Genomic DNA, 17613 nt, shown 5'->3' on the forward strand with positions numbered 1-17613 from the left:
GGGTTCCTGCTTCCTCGAGGAGGGCCGGCCAAACGTGCCCCCCCCCCCAATGTTGCGCCCGGTGCGGCCGGCACCCCCCACGCTACGCCACTGTAGCCCCCCACAAGGTCTGAGGGACAGTGAACTGGCCCCCTGCTGAAAAAGTTTGCTAATCCCTGGATTTAAGGAATGATCCCTCAGCCAAAGTGAAGCACCTGATAAACAGACAGACAGATAGATATTGGCAGGCATTCATTTGTCTCTTCTATTGTGATTTGCAAAGAGATCTGGTTAACTACAATGACAATTTTTCTTCTTTTCTTTGGCACCGTACACAGTATCTTTCGTTTTCTACATGGGTTGTATTTCTTGTTTTTTTCTTCTTACCTTACTCTGTGCACTTGTGGTTTTTTAGTTGTTTCCCCCCCTCCCATAAAGCATATAAAATAGCATTTGCAAAGGGATTTTTTTATTTTAAGGGCTGCATCGTTCCGTTAGGAAACAACCGAACGGATGATTAAATAAGTGCCTCCTCCCTCTCACGTGGAAATCCTTCCCAAAATCCTTAAGGCCAGGAAGTACGACAAGAGGAAATGCCGTCTGCGCTGGGATCACTGTTTTGCACTGTTTCTAAGGGCCGATGAAAGATGTCCAGGCTGAACAGCGGCGCAACCCAAGACCTGCCTCTGCTCTGTTTATTTCTTCCGAAGGCTGGAAGCTGTTCGAAGTGTATGTACTTAGTCCAAAACAGTGTGTAGTTCGCCCTGGAGGCTGTAGGTGTCGCAGAAGAGCGTGCAAGCTGGGCCCGCCACGTGACACTTCCTCCCTCTGCATAACCACCTCTGCTTGTTCCAAGTGCAGGTCCTGCTCCAGATTCTCCACCTGGACGTCTATGGGGGAAGGTGAAAGGGCCATAGCTCAGTGGAATCTCAGACTCCTGCCTGAGTCTCTTGGAGGATGTCTCAAGCAGGTCACTGAGCAAGATGGGCCAGGGGGCTTGACTCAATTCACTGCCTTTCCTTATGAAAACCAAGGGATTCTAGGCCAAGACATCTGAAGGTAGCCCTGTTTAGGGGAGCTTTTCATGTTTAACATGCTATTGTATTTTAATATTTTGTTGGAAGCCACCCAGAGTGGAATCCAGCTGTCAATATAAACATGTTTGTTTGGAGTAAGGTAAAGGGAGCCCTGACCATTAGGTCCAGTCGTGACCGACTCTGGGGTTGTGGCGCTCATCTCGCTTTATTGGCCGAGGGAGCCGGCGTACAGCTTCCGGGTCACGTGGTCAGCATGACTAAGCTGCTTCTGGCGAACCAGAGCAGTGCACAGAAACACCGTTTACCTTCCCACCGTTGTGGTACCTATTTATCTACTTGCACTTTGACGTGCTTTTGAACCGCTAGGTTGGCAGGAGTGGGGACCAAGCAATGGGAACTCACCCTGTCGCGGGTCTGATCGGCAAGTCCTAGGCTCTGTGGTTTAACCCACAGCGCCACCTGCGTCCCTCAAACCCAGCTGTCAATATAAACATGTTTGTTGGAGTACGTACACCAAATCTGCTGAAACCAGTGCTTTTTATTCTTATGGGTACTCCCAGAAGAAAATTTCAGACTTTTGCACAAATAGCTTGGAGCTAGACTAATTTTCCATAGGCCTCGTTATGATCAATAGAAACATAGAATTACAGAGTTGGAAGAGACCCCAAGGATCATCTAGTCCAACCCCCTGCAGTGCAGGAATATGCAGTTGTCCCATACAGGGATCAAACCTGCCATCTTAGTGTTAGCAGCACCATGCTCTAACCAACTGAGTTATCCAGGCTACATGAAAACTTAAGTTCATTATGACTAACTTCACATTGATTTCAATGAAACCAAAGTGCAACTAATTTAATTGCAGTCCAACCCACAGTAATTTGCTAACATAAGACAGCTTGGACAGATAAGCTAAGCTTTTGTCAATTTTCTACAGCTACAAGGCTGACAAAATGATGAATACCGAACATTCCCAGTCATTATCTTTGATGCAGTCCATTTTAATTCATTCTTCTTGTCCAAGTGACCATAACTGGGATAAAAAAATGGGGACTGAAGACTTTCCTTCATGGCTGAAGAATGCCCCAACCACAAGCTGAATTTGAAAGCAGGAGACAAATGGGATCTAAATTCCCCAGGCTGTTGGGGAATACTTTTTTGGAACACATTCATAAACAATTATGAGCAATAACATTAAGCAGTCAGAACAGAAATAGAGAAATAAAATGTTTATTGAGATCAAGTTTAGTGTTACAGAACTGTAGTACAACATATATTGATTTGCAGGTTTAAAAAATAGACTTTAGGGACATAGCTTCAAAAGGACTCTACCCAAAGGGATGGATGTCTGCATTTCATTATATGAAGCTTATGTTACCCAGTTTATTAAGCAGCAGACACAAGGCAAATTGGGGCTGGAATGAGGAAGAAAGAACAAAACCATGTGTTGTTTTTGAGGTTCACTGATCCATGAGAAATTATTGGGACTACCAACTAACTTTTAGACTTACATTCAACGCCACCTTAACTGGGCTCAGGGGAAGCAAGGAGAAAAATGGCTTCCAACTAGGATAGCTTTGTGGCAAGTGTCCCAGAAATAGGGAGGCGGAACAGACTGATGTGCATACCACCAATTCAGCTTGGCTTCTGTGAGCAGATGTCTCCCTGGAATACTACTATTACTATTACTATTAAATGATAGGCGCTCATACTAGTAGCACTTCTATGTGGCCTCCTAAAAATGGACCACTGGTCACACTGCAAATACTGGTATCTTAATTTTTATATGTGAATTCTGCCCTCCTGTGGTTAGAGGCTGCAGCAAGCACAGAGGAGTCATTTGTGGCAATGTTGCAGAGATTACAGAAATAACATTGCATTGACATGACTGTTAACTCTCACTCTGTAAGGGTAAGCCTCACGGAAATACACAGAAACAAGACAGATGTTTAAATCTACTAATGGAAAGACTATGTAACCTACAGACAGTATTACTTCAGTAATAATGTCAGCTCAGGCATCACAGAAAGATCTAGCTGTGTCCACTAGCATCACAAGAGGAAGGCAGTGTGCGAAACATGCATTCAGCCATAGCAGAGAATCAGTACAGCTTAAGGGAGATTGTTTTCCCAAGTCTGACAGCTGGCATGTTTGCCTGTTCTGTAACTCAACTGCAATTTCTTGAGGTCTTTTAAGTTGCTGAGAACGAAAGGACCTATCTATGGTGAGTAGTCCTATCGTAGCCAGCGAAGTACACGTCCAATGATTTGGGACTCTCAGTGATGTTTAGAAATGTAGCCTACAGCTATCAGTCTTCACCAACTGGGAGTAATCTGGATGGTCCAACAGGATTTCCCTTTGCCAGGCAACAATAATTATCAACTGCTGTGTTTCATCAAGGAATGACATGACTAAGTAGATAGGACTTTTGCATGCAGCACATGAGCTGTGCTATTCAGGGGGGCTAAGAGGCACTCAGAACAACGGAGCAAGTTAGTAGCCTAACATCCAGAGTATACATTAAGAAGTCCCAACATTTAACACTACATGTGGAACAATGGGACTGTTCTCTAGTGTGCTCTTAACTCTCCATGCAAACAGAAATCTCAAAGCAAGACATGTAGACACTTGTATACTAAGTGACTGGCATTCACAAGCAACATCCAAAGTGACATAGGATTTAATTTAAAAAGCAAAGCTTACCAGCCAGACTGAACAACTGCACAGATACAGTACACAGTCAATATGATTATACGCTTTTGTGGTGACTACCAACCATTCTGCACCACAGGCCAGATAATCTGTCATGAAATCTCAAAACTTGTGTTGCATTTCAGCTAGTGTTTCATTTAACAGACACACATAGGGCCGTGTCTACACTACAAGCTTAAACTGCTTAAAGTCTCATTGCTTTTCCCATTCAATCCTGGTGCTGTGAGAAATTTCTAACATACAACATTCAGACCTTGTAAAAATACAATTCCCATTTTTAAAGTTTGTTTTCTATATAGATGCATCCAAAATTTGATGCTAGGCAATGATTCTGTGTATTTCTCTTAATCAGTACCTCTACCAATGGACTGAGCAGGGCTGTTTGAGCCCTGAATTTTCAACAAGCTTTTTGAAGTATCTATCTTCTCCATAAATAATTGGCTGGTCCATACAATATATCTTAAAGCAAGCAAGTGGGCATTACTTAACTCTTAAATGTTTGTGACTTCCTTTGTTTGACAAGGCTGCGTTAGTCTGAACTTGATAACAAGACAGTTATTTAATGAACACAGATTTCTAATCCAAAAAATATATTGTAAAAGGCAATTATTAAGGGTCAAATGCAAGTCAAGAAAACCTGTGCACACCCATGCAGTTTAAAGACTTACCCCACTGTATCAGACATGAGTTATGCTTCTTGCTAAATTGGAAAACAAGAATTGACAGTATTTAAGTCCCTGCTGTTTAACAATACTGTAATCAACTTTCATAACAATCTTGATCAATGCAGATTTCTCACATACTGATTTCTCCTTGTCCCATCTCAATTATCCTGAATTAAGCATCATATAAACGTGGACAAGTTAACAGAGGGGAAACCACCAAAAGACAAAGAAGGGCAGAGAAACCAGGGGAAATAATATTTGAGTTCCTTTATAGAAACTTGGAAATAGTGACCAATTTTATTCCAAGTATTCCACTTACACAAGAGCCCAGTAACTGCATGACTCAGGTCTTGATCTCACCTGAGTACTTCCCTTTAACTTTACCATCACACCTTAAGCTTCTGTACACATTGACAGTGGAGTGGAGGGGGCACAACTGCCTTATGTCAACAATGATGCCAGAAGTAATTTACTGAAGATAATAGTAGGGGCAGGATAAATACTGCCACTGTATGTTTGGGTGTCAGGAGAGGGTAGGGGGAAGGGAAGTGATGAGGCCAGAGGAAATCAATGAGAAACCTGCCTTGGATAACTTGGTAAGGTATCAGTAGAAAGTGGTCACATCGATCCCAAAAGGACAAAATTCACAAAGGTAAAATGAAATATTTTGTTGGACCAACTTACGATATTACAGAGTTTCATTAATTATTTACTGTGCAGTTTGCCTGCCTGAGAAATAATTCTGTAATGGTCTAAAGCTTAAGTGTGCCCAATAAGTTGGACCAAGAAGTTACATCTCCAATAAAATTAACAAAATTCTCGAGAAAGCAAAGACCTTGCTTTTTTGAGGGACGAAAGCAGCACAGAACTTCCACCAGACTCAAATAATTTTTCTCTATTTTATTTTCTGCCAAAACACCATTAAGACATTGGTGAGACTTGGACCCTTACTATCAAAATTATAACTGAGGCAACTGTTCCACTCCAACCAGTCTCAAGTACTCAACACAGTCAGAACAAGGAATGGAGCATCATAAAGGCAAATATATTTGATTGTCAAAGGCAGGTTGAGTGTTTTTTTCCTAATCAGACTTACCTGAACACACAGAGTTCATTGAGCTTTCTCCCTGCATTAATGAACCCCCAATTCCTTCAGATTATGAATTTGGACTTGTAGTGCTTATCTTTTTGGTCTTTTCACTCATTCCTTTAAGGCCACAATCCTGAACCATATACATATTAATTTTATTGAAATCAATGGGACTACTCCAAAGTAGAAAAGGGCATCACCAAAAATTACAGTGAAACCCTCAAAAGTAAGGACTCTGAAATCTTTTAATATAGGACTGAAAATAATTCAACTATTAGAATATCTGGTTTTCACCACAATCTCTTTGTAAACGCAAATGCTTCTAGATAAATATAACTATAAAATATTTATAAGCATAGGAACGTTTTGAAGTTCTGTGAAAGATTGTGCTTTACTTATAATATATAGGGGTTGGTTTGTTATTAAACTATTGCACATGGCTCCAAGTTTAAGAAAAGCAAGCGCATTCATAGCAATTGCAGATTTTTTTTAAAAAAAAAGAAATAATTTTGCGAAAGCAAATAAAACTAACAGGTTAAAATGCAAATTTTGAAATGGTATGAGATTTATCAGTATTTTAAAGTAAGTAAAAAAATACTTCACACAGCCTGTATAAATGCATTAAGAGGAGTGAGAGGCCCCAATACACTGGGAAATTCTCCTTCACCCACACCTAAATGGAATAAACTCCAAGGGAGGGGAGGGGCTGTGCTGTGACACTGGACATCTGTGAACACATCTACAGATTTACAGAACAATTATTTTGCTGGGCTCTATATCTGCATCCCATCTGTGGGGGAAACTAAAGGATTGAAGAGCTTGAAAACTATGCCTACCTCCATATTATGGCTAAAATACACCCAAGTTCACATGTGATGCTCACAATCCTGCCAACCTATTTAAAGCCCAGGAAACTAGATCCCCTTCAATAATCCTCAGTGCCTAAACATAACTGCTTAGGCTACAGCTGGAGGACCATGCTGAGCATGGCAAGACAGAAAGGCATTTTTCAAACTCCATTTATTCAAGTTAGCACTCTATCTGTGACCGTGGCATCCTCCGCAAGCTTAAGGAATGACGGTGTATCTCCTGCATCTGCCGGATCCGGTCCTTCTGCCACATTAGGTTTTGCGGCATTGGATATCGCTGGGTACCATGCAAGGACCGGAAGGGGATCCTCACATGACAGGCTGTTGCACGACAGCGAGGCTGGGGCATGGGAGGGAGCAACAGCCAGCGCTTCCTCTCAGCACAGTAGCGGTAAGCCTCTTTCCTGTATTGTTTGTCTGTGTCATCACTGTTCTTCCATCCACCTATGATGAACACATCATCTTTGTAATAGCAGACGGCTGCCCCTTCAATACTAAGAACCTCTGGTGGCAAACTTTCCAGAATGTCATCCGACACCTGGCTAGAGATCTTTCTCTTGACTTCCTCATGATCCTGTGGGTAGCTCCTAGGACAACATGAGGCTGTGTGGTAAAAGTTTGTGTTGGCCACAGCCATCTGAAAACAACAATAGTTGTCCAGGAGTGGCAGAGACTCAGAATCCTGCCACTGTCTTGCATCTACATCATATCGGATGATGACAGCTCTTAAGCCTTCCTCACTATCCCCGTCAACCGGGGTTCGGGCAGCCATGTACACAAACCTGTCATCTACAGTGACTACTTTGACATCCCGAAGTATCTTTGGTGCAGACTCCAAATTTTGCCACTTGTCTTGGTCAGGGTGGTAGACAGCTACATCTTTGAAACCAGGGATAAAATTCCCATGCCCACCAATGCTGTACAGGCTCCCTTTTACCTCGGCAAGGCCAAAAGAATGCTTCCTGGTTATCAGATTGGAAACCTGCTCCCAGACATTTCGATTTGGGTTGTATCTTTCTACAGTTTTGGCAAAGCCAGGCTCCATGGATCCTGCTACATAAACATAGGATTCTGTCACTACAACAGCATGTCCATCGAGATGATTGTGTATGTGAGGTAAATTCACCCATCTATCTTCGTCAATAAAATACCCCACACACTCACTCAAGTAGTCGCCTCCCTCGGACACACCACCAATAACCATGATAACATCCATGTTTTGCCCAAAGCGAGGCAGGCATGTTGCAGAAGTGACTGGTTGGAGGGTGCCTAACTGCAAATTCTCAGCCCTGAGAGCATGGCTTTCTACTGCTTCTGACACAAGATTGAGGCAAGCTTCATCTCTGGATACAAGCCTTTCAGATTTGACATGTCGGGTCAAGTAAGTGGGCTTCATCTGAGAAAGACGGAGAAGTTTAAAGAGTTCCCCAAAGTACTTTTCTCTTTCATCAGGGTTTCTTTGAACCCACTTTAAAACCATCTCAAAGAGAACTTCTTCTGAGTCCACTGTGATTTCTGAATCTGAAAGCCAGTCTCTGATGAGGTGAAATGGCAAAGTGAAAAACTCCTCATCTTGGATGACTTTGTAGAAGTTCCTCCTGATCATGTCAGCAGCTTTCAGTGCCAGTTGATTCAGCGAATACATATGAGCCAAGCTATGGATGGCTACAGAGTTGGAGAGGTTCAGTTTCTTTTTCAGGAATTCCCCACAGAACTCCTTTAAACGCAACAATAAAAACCTGCAAAAGAAATAGACATATATTTTAAATAGTTCAAAGAGAGGAGTGAAGAAACGTCATACTATATAACTAACAACTTGTACCCTGCTTTTCACTTTACAAACACCTAATAGGGACAGGCGACATTACCCTTTCTACACCTTCATGTAGCTACATTAAAGATGCTTTAACTGTTCAGCTCCACAAAATAGAAAGTCACATAAAACCATGACACAGATGGGACATGATTTATACAGGTGGGGCAGAAACATTTAATAAGAACTCAACATTCACCTGCATGGTTTCATCTCACCCATCTCCAATCTTGTGCAAAATTCATTGTTCCACTCAGTCTATATACAAGTATATTACCATTATACCCAGTCAGCCCAATGGTCCATCTAGCCCAGTATTGTCTACTCTTTTCCAACTAGAAATGGTTCCCAAGGACTCAAGTACGGATTTTTTTCCTCCAGTCCTGCTTTCCAATATGCTTTGTAAAGATGCACTAGGGACTAAACCTCAGACCTTATATGTATTACAATCATATGCTCCACTACTGAACTGTTGGCCCTTTTCGAGAACTAACTTCCATGATATGGAAAGTCACAATTAACGGACAGCATTAACATTTGGGCAGCTTCTCCCCCTTCAGAAACCCATCCTTCTTACAGATCTTCTCCTTAAATCTTGTGAATTTCAAAAACATTCACCTATAAAAAGTAACCCATTTTAAAATAAAATCCAAATTTAATGCAAACGTATATCTTAAAAATAAATTCATGGCCCTGTTATAAATTTATGAAGAAGAGATTGGATTTGATATCCCGCTTTATCACTCCCCGAAGGAGTCTCAAAGCGGCTAACATTCTCCTTTCCCTTCCTCCCCCACAACAAACACTCAGTGAGGTGAGTGGGGCTGAGAGACTTCAGAGAAGTGTGACTGGCCCAAGGTCACCCAGCAGCTGCATGTGGAGGAGCGGAGACGCGAACCTGGTTCCCCAGATTATGAGTCCACTGCTCTTAACCACTACACCACACTGGCAATCAGAAAGACTGATTGTCTTTGTAGGTAGGTAGGAAGGAAGGAAATGACTGGGAAAATATGGCAGTCAGTCATCATACATCACAGAATTTCATGTATTTATATGAAGGTTGGGGTTGGCAGTTTACCCCACTGACCTAGGTGGGTTGTCTTTACTTCAGCTGTATGTACAACTGGCTCAGCACTCTCTGCATTAATATTTTTCTACCTACCAAAGAACATGGTAAGGGAGAGTTTTCATGCATGAGGACAGAAATGACAGTACATGGAGGTGGGGGGGGGTCTTCAACTTCAACAAATGAAATACAAAATATATCTATAACCACAAACTATCATGGAGGTGATTCAAATGATACAGTATCCCTCACACATATCTTATCTAAATCTTGCATTATAGTTCCAAGTGTATTCTAATTAATTGTCCGTAGCTGAAGGGAGACAGTGCCCCAGCCACACCCTTCTCGCCACTTCTGATAATGCCTCATATTCTCCAGTGTCCATTGCATATAAAGTCCCAACCCACAGTGCTAACATCCTGAGGCTGTGCTTTTCCTTTTTTGAGTATGCGGACAAACTTTTTCTGATATTGCTATATACCATACGCTTTCTGCTATATACCATATGTTTCCATCCTAAGATACATTATCCAGATTTCTCCCAACATTGTACTATTGTTCTTCTAGTAGGTGGCACCAAAAATGTGCTATCAAATCCTTATAACTTATCCTCTTATTAGATGCTATAAATATTGATAAAATAAACAACTCTGGAATATATTACTATGATTCTATCGAATTTGTTGAGTTGCATTATCTTGACCAGGGCAACCCAAAACAGACAACCTTCCAATTAATACGTTAAAACCAAGAGGGGGGGGGGAATACATCTCACCCACTTCTAAAAGGCTACGGATAATTAAAGGCCAACAGTCTGAGAGAAGAGGAATGCATTTGCATGTCTACCTATGCTGTTGGAATTTTCATCATTTCGGCATTCCACTATGGTCCAAAACTTTTCAAAGTATGGGCATGTCAATCATATACGTCAGTATGTCCCTTTTACTATGGGTGGGGCACTTAAGATGACAAAAAAACAAGCCTGATAAACATACAGTTCTTGTGCTTAATGTGCGACACAGCATACTCCCAATACATCTTGACGAGCCAGCAATCGCAAACTTTTCTTTAAAAAAATAAACAGTGCACTGAATGTATTTTCCCCACCCCCCAAGATAGTAAAATAGTAATAATATTTAAAGAACTGTATCATTCGACGTTAAACGAAGCTTCCGCTGTTTCTGATCACTGCCACTAACCCGCCAAGCAGCCGCGCTCCTCTTGAACCCATGACCCCCCCCCCAACCCCGGCCACCCGCCTCACCTGTCGGCCAGCTCCAGGACCTCGTGGACGTTGCCGGGGCTGACGCGGACGCGGCCCGTGTACATGAAGCCGATGACGGCCTCCACCGTCTCCGGGTCCGGCCCGGCCTCGGAGCTCCATCTGCGCAGCTCCACGCGGCCCGACCGGGACTCGGCGAAGTCCCCCGAGAGGAGAGGGGCGAAGTATTCGGTGGCGGCCGCGAGGACCGAGCGGTGGGCGCGGAACTCCCGAGCGGGCGGTTCGGCGCTGGGGAAAGAGGCTCCGAGGCCGGCGCCCTTCTCCCTCCGCCCCTCCGCCGCCGCCTCCTGCTCCGCGCCGCCGTTACTGCCGCCGGTGAAAGCCAGCGTGACGTCACAGAAGAGGCCCAACTGCCGCTGCTCGTTCTGCCGCCAGGCCAGCTCGGAGCAGTGAGCCACGCACGAAAACACCTCCGAGTCGCTCTCCGCGTCCGGGCCGCCCTCCGCTTCCTGGGAGAGGGCGCCGCTCTCTGGGACGCCGCCGCCGCCGCCGTCCAAGTCCCCTCCGCCTCCAGCCGCCGCCATCTTGAGCGCTCTCTCCTCTCCCTGAGCCCGGCTCTAGCTGGTTCTCTTCCTCTTGTGAGGCGGCGTCTCCCGCGTGACCATAGAGACGCAGGGCAGAGCGGCGGAAGGAACAAGGAGCGGGCGTCCGGCCTCCGCGCGCGCCCTGCGTCGTTTCCGAAACATAGACTTACGAACGGGGATAGACGGATAAGCTCATCGCGTGACGGCGGTGGAAAGCTGCTCATAGGAAAGGGCAGAGGGTGGGTAACCAGTGGTCCTCCAGGTGTTGCTGGCTTCCAGCTCCCACCGTGGCAAATGGTTGTAATCAGTGCTTTTTCCCCCCTCTAGGAAAAAAGGTCCCGGTACTCTGGTCCCTTGCATTGCAGCGGGTTGGGCTGGATGACCTTTGGGGTCATGTGTTTGTTTTTTTGTTTTTTTGGCTATCAGTTCTTTATTGATTTAAAGATTTGCATGTCTATACAAACATTATGTACTATCTCTTAACAGGTTAAAAAAAAGAAAATTATATAAAATAGAAAATTTATAAAGAAAAAAGTTACAAAAGAAGTAACAAAAATAAGAAACAAAGAAATCAAATTTAAAAAGAGAGAGAGAGAAAGCTATTTACATAGTAAAAGTACTCATCCGCACAGTCCTTCCCATCCTACTTATTATACTGTTTGATATAACATTCTTTTTTACACAGGTTTACATTGTATATTTCTTTCTGCTTTGTATACATTCCTTTGATCTGTTTCTTTACAAATATCACTCAATTTCTGCTAATATGGAGTTATTTGTACAATAAAGTTTTACATAATTCTTAAATATTATCCATTCTCTAAAGGTAAATGTAAAGGGACCCCTGACCATTAGGTCCCGTCATGACTGACTCTGGGGTTGTGGCGCTCATCTTGCTTTATTTTCCGAGGGAGCCGGCGTACAGCTTCCGGGTCATGTGGCCAGCATGACTAACCAGAGCAGCGCCCGGAAACGCTGTTTACCTTCCCGCCGGAGTGGTACCTATTTATCTACTTACACTGGCGTGCTTTCGAACTACTAGGTTGGCAGAAGCTGGGACCGAACAATGGGAGCTCACCCCGTCACGGGGATTTGTTGTTGTTTTTTTAAACCTAATTTTTATTAACAGGCCAATTCAATCACATTATTTCCAAATCATATTACTTCCAAATTATACAGCCAGATTTTTAAATTTTGTTGGGGGTACCCTTACATCAAGCTCCGAACGAGAATCAAAACATCACTTCTGTTACTGCTTTTATCCAACGATTCTATCCAGCTCTGTCCAGATAGTCTCTTTATTACTTCTTCATCTTCTTGTTGTTATCATATCTTCCTTTCTTTGCAATCTCTGATAATCTTCGCAAGCAGGTTAGAAACAAACAACATCTGCGTGGATTTTGCACACTCCAAAAGTCATATCTCATAAGGACAGCCGCCATTACTCCCCTTCTTCAAAAATTTATCCTCGGTCCATCCTATTTAATTTTCCCAAGCTTGCCACATATATCACAAAGGGGCTCTGCCAGGCTATCACATTCAATCCATTATTTACATTCCAATGACCCTGGTCCTCCTCCCCTCGTCTTTCTTCGACAAGCCTGGCTTAGCAAGACGCCATTAACAACTGCGTCATAGAATTTTCCTTCCGCACTCCATATTTACCAGTCCTCTCTTCAATCAATAATTCACTCCACACAGCTCTTAAATTCTTGCTTGCGATTAGTAAAAGGCAACGATTCGTCTCTCTTGGGGTGGAGGTTTATAAATACTCACATGAGGCAAAGAAAATAAAAGTTTTTCCTCCACCCCCCCTCTTTTTTTCGCTCTGCACATACCAGTCTCATAATGGTGGTTCATCGCTTGATTTATTTGTCTCCTCCCGTCGCTCCAAACACAGAGATGCATTAATCAGCAGCCTTATCTCTCGAACTTTGCTTGATGTAAATGCTTCAGCTTCATTCCAATTATATATTTCCAATTATAATTCCGAGCTGAAGCTAACCAGCACGTGCTGATTGGAATCGGCGTCAGGAAGAGCTGACTTCATCGAGGGCTCGTGTCAAGTGACCAGCACCCCCGACTCTCGGATCCGGGGGTGCATTGTGGACACCGCTGGCAAGGCAGCCCCCCCATCTCCTTGGGGGGGTAGGAAGACTGCATACTTCCCATAGCATCCTCTTAATTACCTCGTGTGGGTCAGAGAGATGTTATTGTCGGCCATCTTCCAATGCGCCACCTGGTGCCCCCCCCCGTCACGGGGATTTGAACCGCCGACCTTCTGATCGGCAAGTCCTAGGCTCTGTGGTTTAACTCACAGTGCCACCCGTGTCCCTATTCATTCTCTAGTTGTTTTTGTTTCGATATTCCTCTAAATGATCCCATCAGTTTTGCTAATTGTAGATATTCTAACATGAGTATCTGCCAGTCTGTAATCTCTGGGAGGCAACTCCGATTTGAACACAAGAACATAAGCATTGTCCTCCTGGATTAGGCCAATGCCCCCTCTAGTCTAGCCTCCTGATCTCACAGTGGCTAACCAGTTGCCCCTATGGGAAAAAACCCTCAAGCAAACCTGAGCACAAGAGCATTGCAACTCTCCCTTCCTGAGGTTTCCAGCAACTTTTTTTGGAAGTACTGATGCCTCCAGCTGTGGAGACAAGAGCATAGCCCTCATGACTAGTAGCAATTGGTAGCCCTCTTCCTCCTTGAATTTGTCTACCCTTTTAAAGCTGTCCAGGTTGGTGGCAATTGCTGCCTCTTGTGGGAATGACTGCCACAGTTTGACTAGGAACTGCTTGAAGAAGCATTTTCTTTTATATGCCCTGAATCCAATGATCATCACTAGATGCTGTTGTAAATAAAAATTGCTCTTTTCCCTTATGGGGTATCCAAGAGCTCATATAGAGTCCTTACATAGGTTCCCTATAGGTAGGAGAGAATAACAGAGGCCAACCAGAGAATATTGAGAAGCAAAGCAGCTAGTAAGCCTGATCTTTATTGATCTGTTGCAACAGGGTGCTCCCCTCACCCGCAGGAGAGGAGGAACCCAGAAAAATGGCGCGCAAGGCCTTATAAAGATTTTTGAAATTGCCACCCTGTAGATCAAGACCACCCCCAGAAACATCATACATACATCACAGAAGGGGTGTAACCTAAGACCACCCCTCAGATACATCACACCTACATCACAGAAAAGGCGGTCTAAAACAGAAATTTGAATGTTGTTTTTCTCCTGTCATTGTTTATCTCCTGTCTGGCAGGTTACTTGATTGGATTGCCTGGGTAGCCTGCCCAGTCATTTGTAATGTTAAATACTTAGTTCCCGGGCCATGTCACAGGCTCACACCGTATTCATATCTTAAATGTGTCCTTAAGATAGGATTTGTGAGGCAAGAGACAATGGGGAGGTTTCCCACTTTGACCTTGCAGAGAAAACATTTGGTCAGTTTAGGAATCAAAATGGTTCCAGGTCGGTCTTCCTGTGCTGATCTATGTATGTGCTTGGTTGGTACACTTATGAACATTCACATATATCTAAGACATCAAAATTCCTATCACAATGCCCACTAGGCCCAGTGTTAGGAAAGCAGGAGTTAAAAAATTTCTCTATGGATTTTCTCCATGCAACACATAGCGGGGGGGGGGGGGGGCAGCTGTTGTTTTTTAGTTTCCAAATTGTTATGTACTAAGCTTGGATCCTAGAACAATAGGCAAGTAGGATCCTAGAATGCAACAACTGATTGGCTTGCAGGAAAAGACCAATCAGGCTCCAGGAGGGAAGCAGAACCAGCCAATCAGATGGGACTCATTGTGTAAATAATGTATATAAAAGCCTGAGGTTTGGGGGACAATTCCATCACTGTTTTACAAGCTGCAATAAAGAGCATGAAATCACTATAGGACTCTGAGTATACTTAACAAATATTAAAACATTGCTGTTGCACGGCAAATGCAAAAGCAAAAGTAGCCAACCAGAGTCCAGGGGTCTTCATCACAGTTTGTTAATGTTTAGTAAGACACTTTTGCCACGGACATATTTCGGTTGGGGGGGGAAATAGAGGGAGGGGGGAAGAGGGACAATATCAATAAAAAAAGTAAACAAAGGACCTAGTACCCACATGATACTGACACAAACCCCTACACTAGCACCAGGCATTAGCAGGAAAGAACTGTTGTGTCCTCTTTGATTTTTACTGGTGAAAGACAACATCACAGATCAACATTACAAATCAGAGATCTGCCCCCTGTCCACAACTGGTTCACCTCTCATCATCTCCCCCACTGCTTTTTAGTGCTGGTTTCATAAGTTCATAAGTTCTTAACCCACACTACACTTTATCTTAGCTAATGGGGCCTCCTGCTGCTGCTGCGCCGCCAAAGCACAATTTCTGTTCTCATCCTGAAGCAAAGTTCTGAACCTGAAGCACTATTTCTAGGTTAGCGGAGTCTGTAACCTAAAGTGTATGTAAGCCAAGGTACCACTGTATATGCTTGAATGTGAGCCAAATTTTACCACTTTGGGGAAAGCATGCAGCTTTGTCACGTAAAAATATTTTCTTCATAGGTAGCTCAAATTTGGGTTTAAGGAGTTCTGCGCCTCCCTTTACAAAATCAAGCCAAGACAACTTATTATTGTACTATTTATTTGAGACAGGTTATATGATACAGAGACACAGCACTGAATACTGTTGTGAATATAAGTTAAGGGCCAAGAGATGGTGTATCTTGTAAGTTGACTGACAGGTCAGTCTTTGCAAGAATTGTAGATCTAGGTTTTATTTTATGATAAGTAAAAACATTAGCTGCATAAATACAGAAACTGGAATACTCGCAGATTTCACAGTTTTGAAGAACAGCTTATATCACCAGTTTACATTTTAAAATGACTACACCCGACTTGGAATGGCTTATTAAATCAGCAGTAGTCCCCCCGACTAGAAATACAATCAGACTGTGCAGATGAACACACAGAAGACAAAAAAGGACAAATGTACCACAAAATTATACAGCTTGTGAGGACAACGTTCTTCAAGGGTTTGGTACTTCAGGAGTCATGACTCCCTGGTTCTTCAAGTCTAATGAGGTCATGGATCAAAATAAAAACATTAAAACTTGGTCAGAAAACACTGCGGAAAAGCAGAGGGGAGAAAAATAAAAACACAGAACAAGCAAGACAGTGCAACTGCTTATATATATTAAATACAGCAGGAAATAGCGAAGGGTTTTGGTTTATCTCTTTTTTTTTTTAATAGAATCCACTTCTAGGGCTATAAAAATCTGCCTTGTATAGAATTTCAGCCCAGCCAGTCCTCGTATTCCTATACATCGGCAGCCGGGGCATATAGTACAATCATGCCCATACTGGCCTTCCATAAAGGCAACTCATTTTGCCCCCTGTTGTTGTCACATGGTCATATGTTCCGGCAAAACATAGGAGATGTCGTCCCAAGGGTGACGGTATAAACCCTGCTTCAGCCTCTTCTGGTCCAGGTAATGCCCTGAAATTAACACAGAGGGTTCTTACTGTGTACAATCTTTCAGATTCAATTGAAACAATGTTTTCTTAAAATAAAATTAAAAAATAACTAAAACAGGAGAAATTAAAATTATTCCCACTCCACAGCACAGTCCCAGCTGCTGCTGAGCAAGAGGCGAAGACCCAAAACACAACTCTACCACTCTTAACCGCAGCATCTGTTGGACAGGTCTGCAACAGCTTCCTGCTACCCCTTTTGTGCAAAGGTGTTTTTTGTCTCAAAGGAACTGTGGGGACGACACAGGTTTTTGCCAGCCCTATGTAGGAGAGGGGCCTAGAAGCAGGTGGAAGGCTGTCGCTGCTCTGCAGCTTGGGATGGGCAACTTGGATGGAAGAGGAGACAGGTACAGAACAATCTGACCATCCCCTTGCAGATGGGTCAAGGTTTGCAACGTACAGCCTAGCAAGAATGTGTTTTTGCAGCTCTGCAGCACAGATGAGCTCGGGTGGCATATAAGCAGCTGGCTGCGGCAGATCCTTATCTCCATACCCCCTGTTAGAATTCCTGCTCCGTGACTGCAGTCCTAGGATTGTTGTCTTTCACATGACGGTGTATGTTTTGACTCCACAGAGTGGGAAGTGACGGAGACAGGATGTTTGTGTTACTGTGTTCCGTGAAATGGGACTATTGTCCTTTGTTCTTTTTCTCTTTGCTATCTGATGCTAGAGAGAGAGGGAGCCATGTTGCAGTGCTCCGTGTGTGTTTATATGTAAATAAAGTAGACTAGCCAAAATGCTGAGTTGCTGGGGTCTGTCACGTGCATGGTGCACAAACTCTGCGGATCCCTAAGTGTGCCGGTGTCGGTTGGCATTGTTTGCTGTGATGTTCGGACTGAAGAAAGCTTATGAAGCTCCTGAACAATCGACCAGGAGGGAGGGAACATGCCAGTTGGGCATGTGTGTCTGCCAGGGTCCTACTCAAGTGTAGGCTGAACTCCTGACAGGCCCAGGTTGACAGGTGGGTCAAGCCAAGTCTGACACAGTGGTGTCAAGATGACCCGTTTCTGGTCCGTACAGTTAGGAATCAAACTACTGAGGGC

The 17613-nt window shown here is 43.6% G+C and overlaps 2 protein-coding genes and 1 long non-coding RNA gene across 4 annotated transcripts in view; 1 reads left to right on the forward strand and 2 right to left on the reverse strand.

Annotated features, from left to right (window-relative positions):
• The first annotated feature begins 104 nt into the window (after positions 1 to 104).
• Positions 105 to 2453, forward strand: LOC309516436. The gene is made up of 2 exons (XR_014212919.1): positions 105 to 1038; positions 1951 to 2453. It is a non-coding gene; the product is annotated as an uncharacterized lncRNA (long non-coding RNA).
• KLHL11 (kelch like family member 11) lies at positions 2228 to 11136 on the reverse strand. The gene is made up of 2 exons (XM_082194857.1): positions 10493 to 11136; positions 2228 to 8088 (listed from the first exon to the last, which is right to left on the reverse strand). Exons 1-2 carry the CDS (start codon positions 11032 to 11034, stop codon positions 6510 to 6512), a joined length of 2121 nt encoding a protein of 706 aa, XP_082050983.1. The 5' UTR covers positions 11035 to 11136; the 3' UTR covers positions 2228 to 6509.
• Positions 11137 to 15663: 4527 nt separating this feature from the next.
• The window catches only part of ACLY (ATP citrate lyase), a 61985-nt gene continuing 60035 nt past the window's right edge, over positions 15664 to 17613 (reverse strand). For both annotated transcript variants that reach the window (XM_082194732.1, XM_082194731.1), the window contains one exon: positions 15664 to 16535. In XM_082194732.1, coding sequence (XP_082050858.1) covers positions 16441 to 16535 — 95 coding nt within the window. In that variant the 3' untranslated portion in view covers positions 15664 to 16440. The remainder of the gene's footprint in view (positions 16536 to 17613) is intronic.

Source organism: Podarcis vaucheri, assembly GCF_965113315.1.
Source record: "Podarcis vaucheri genome assembly, chromosome: 13".
NCBI lineage: Eukaryota > Metazoa > Chordata > Lepidosauria > Squamata > Lacertidae > Podarcis > Podarcis vaucheri.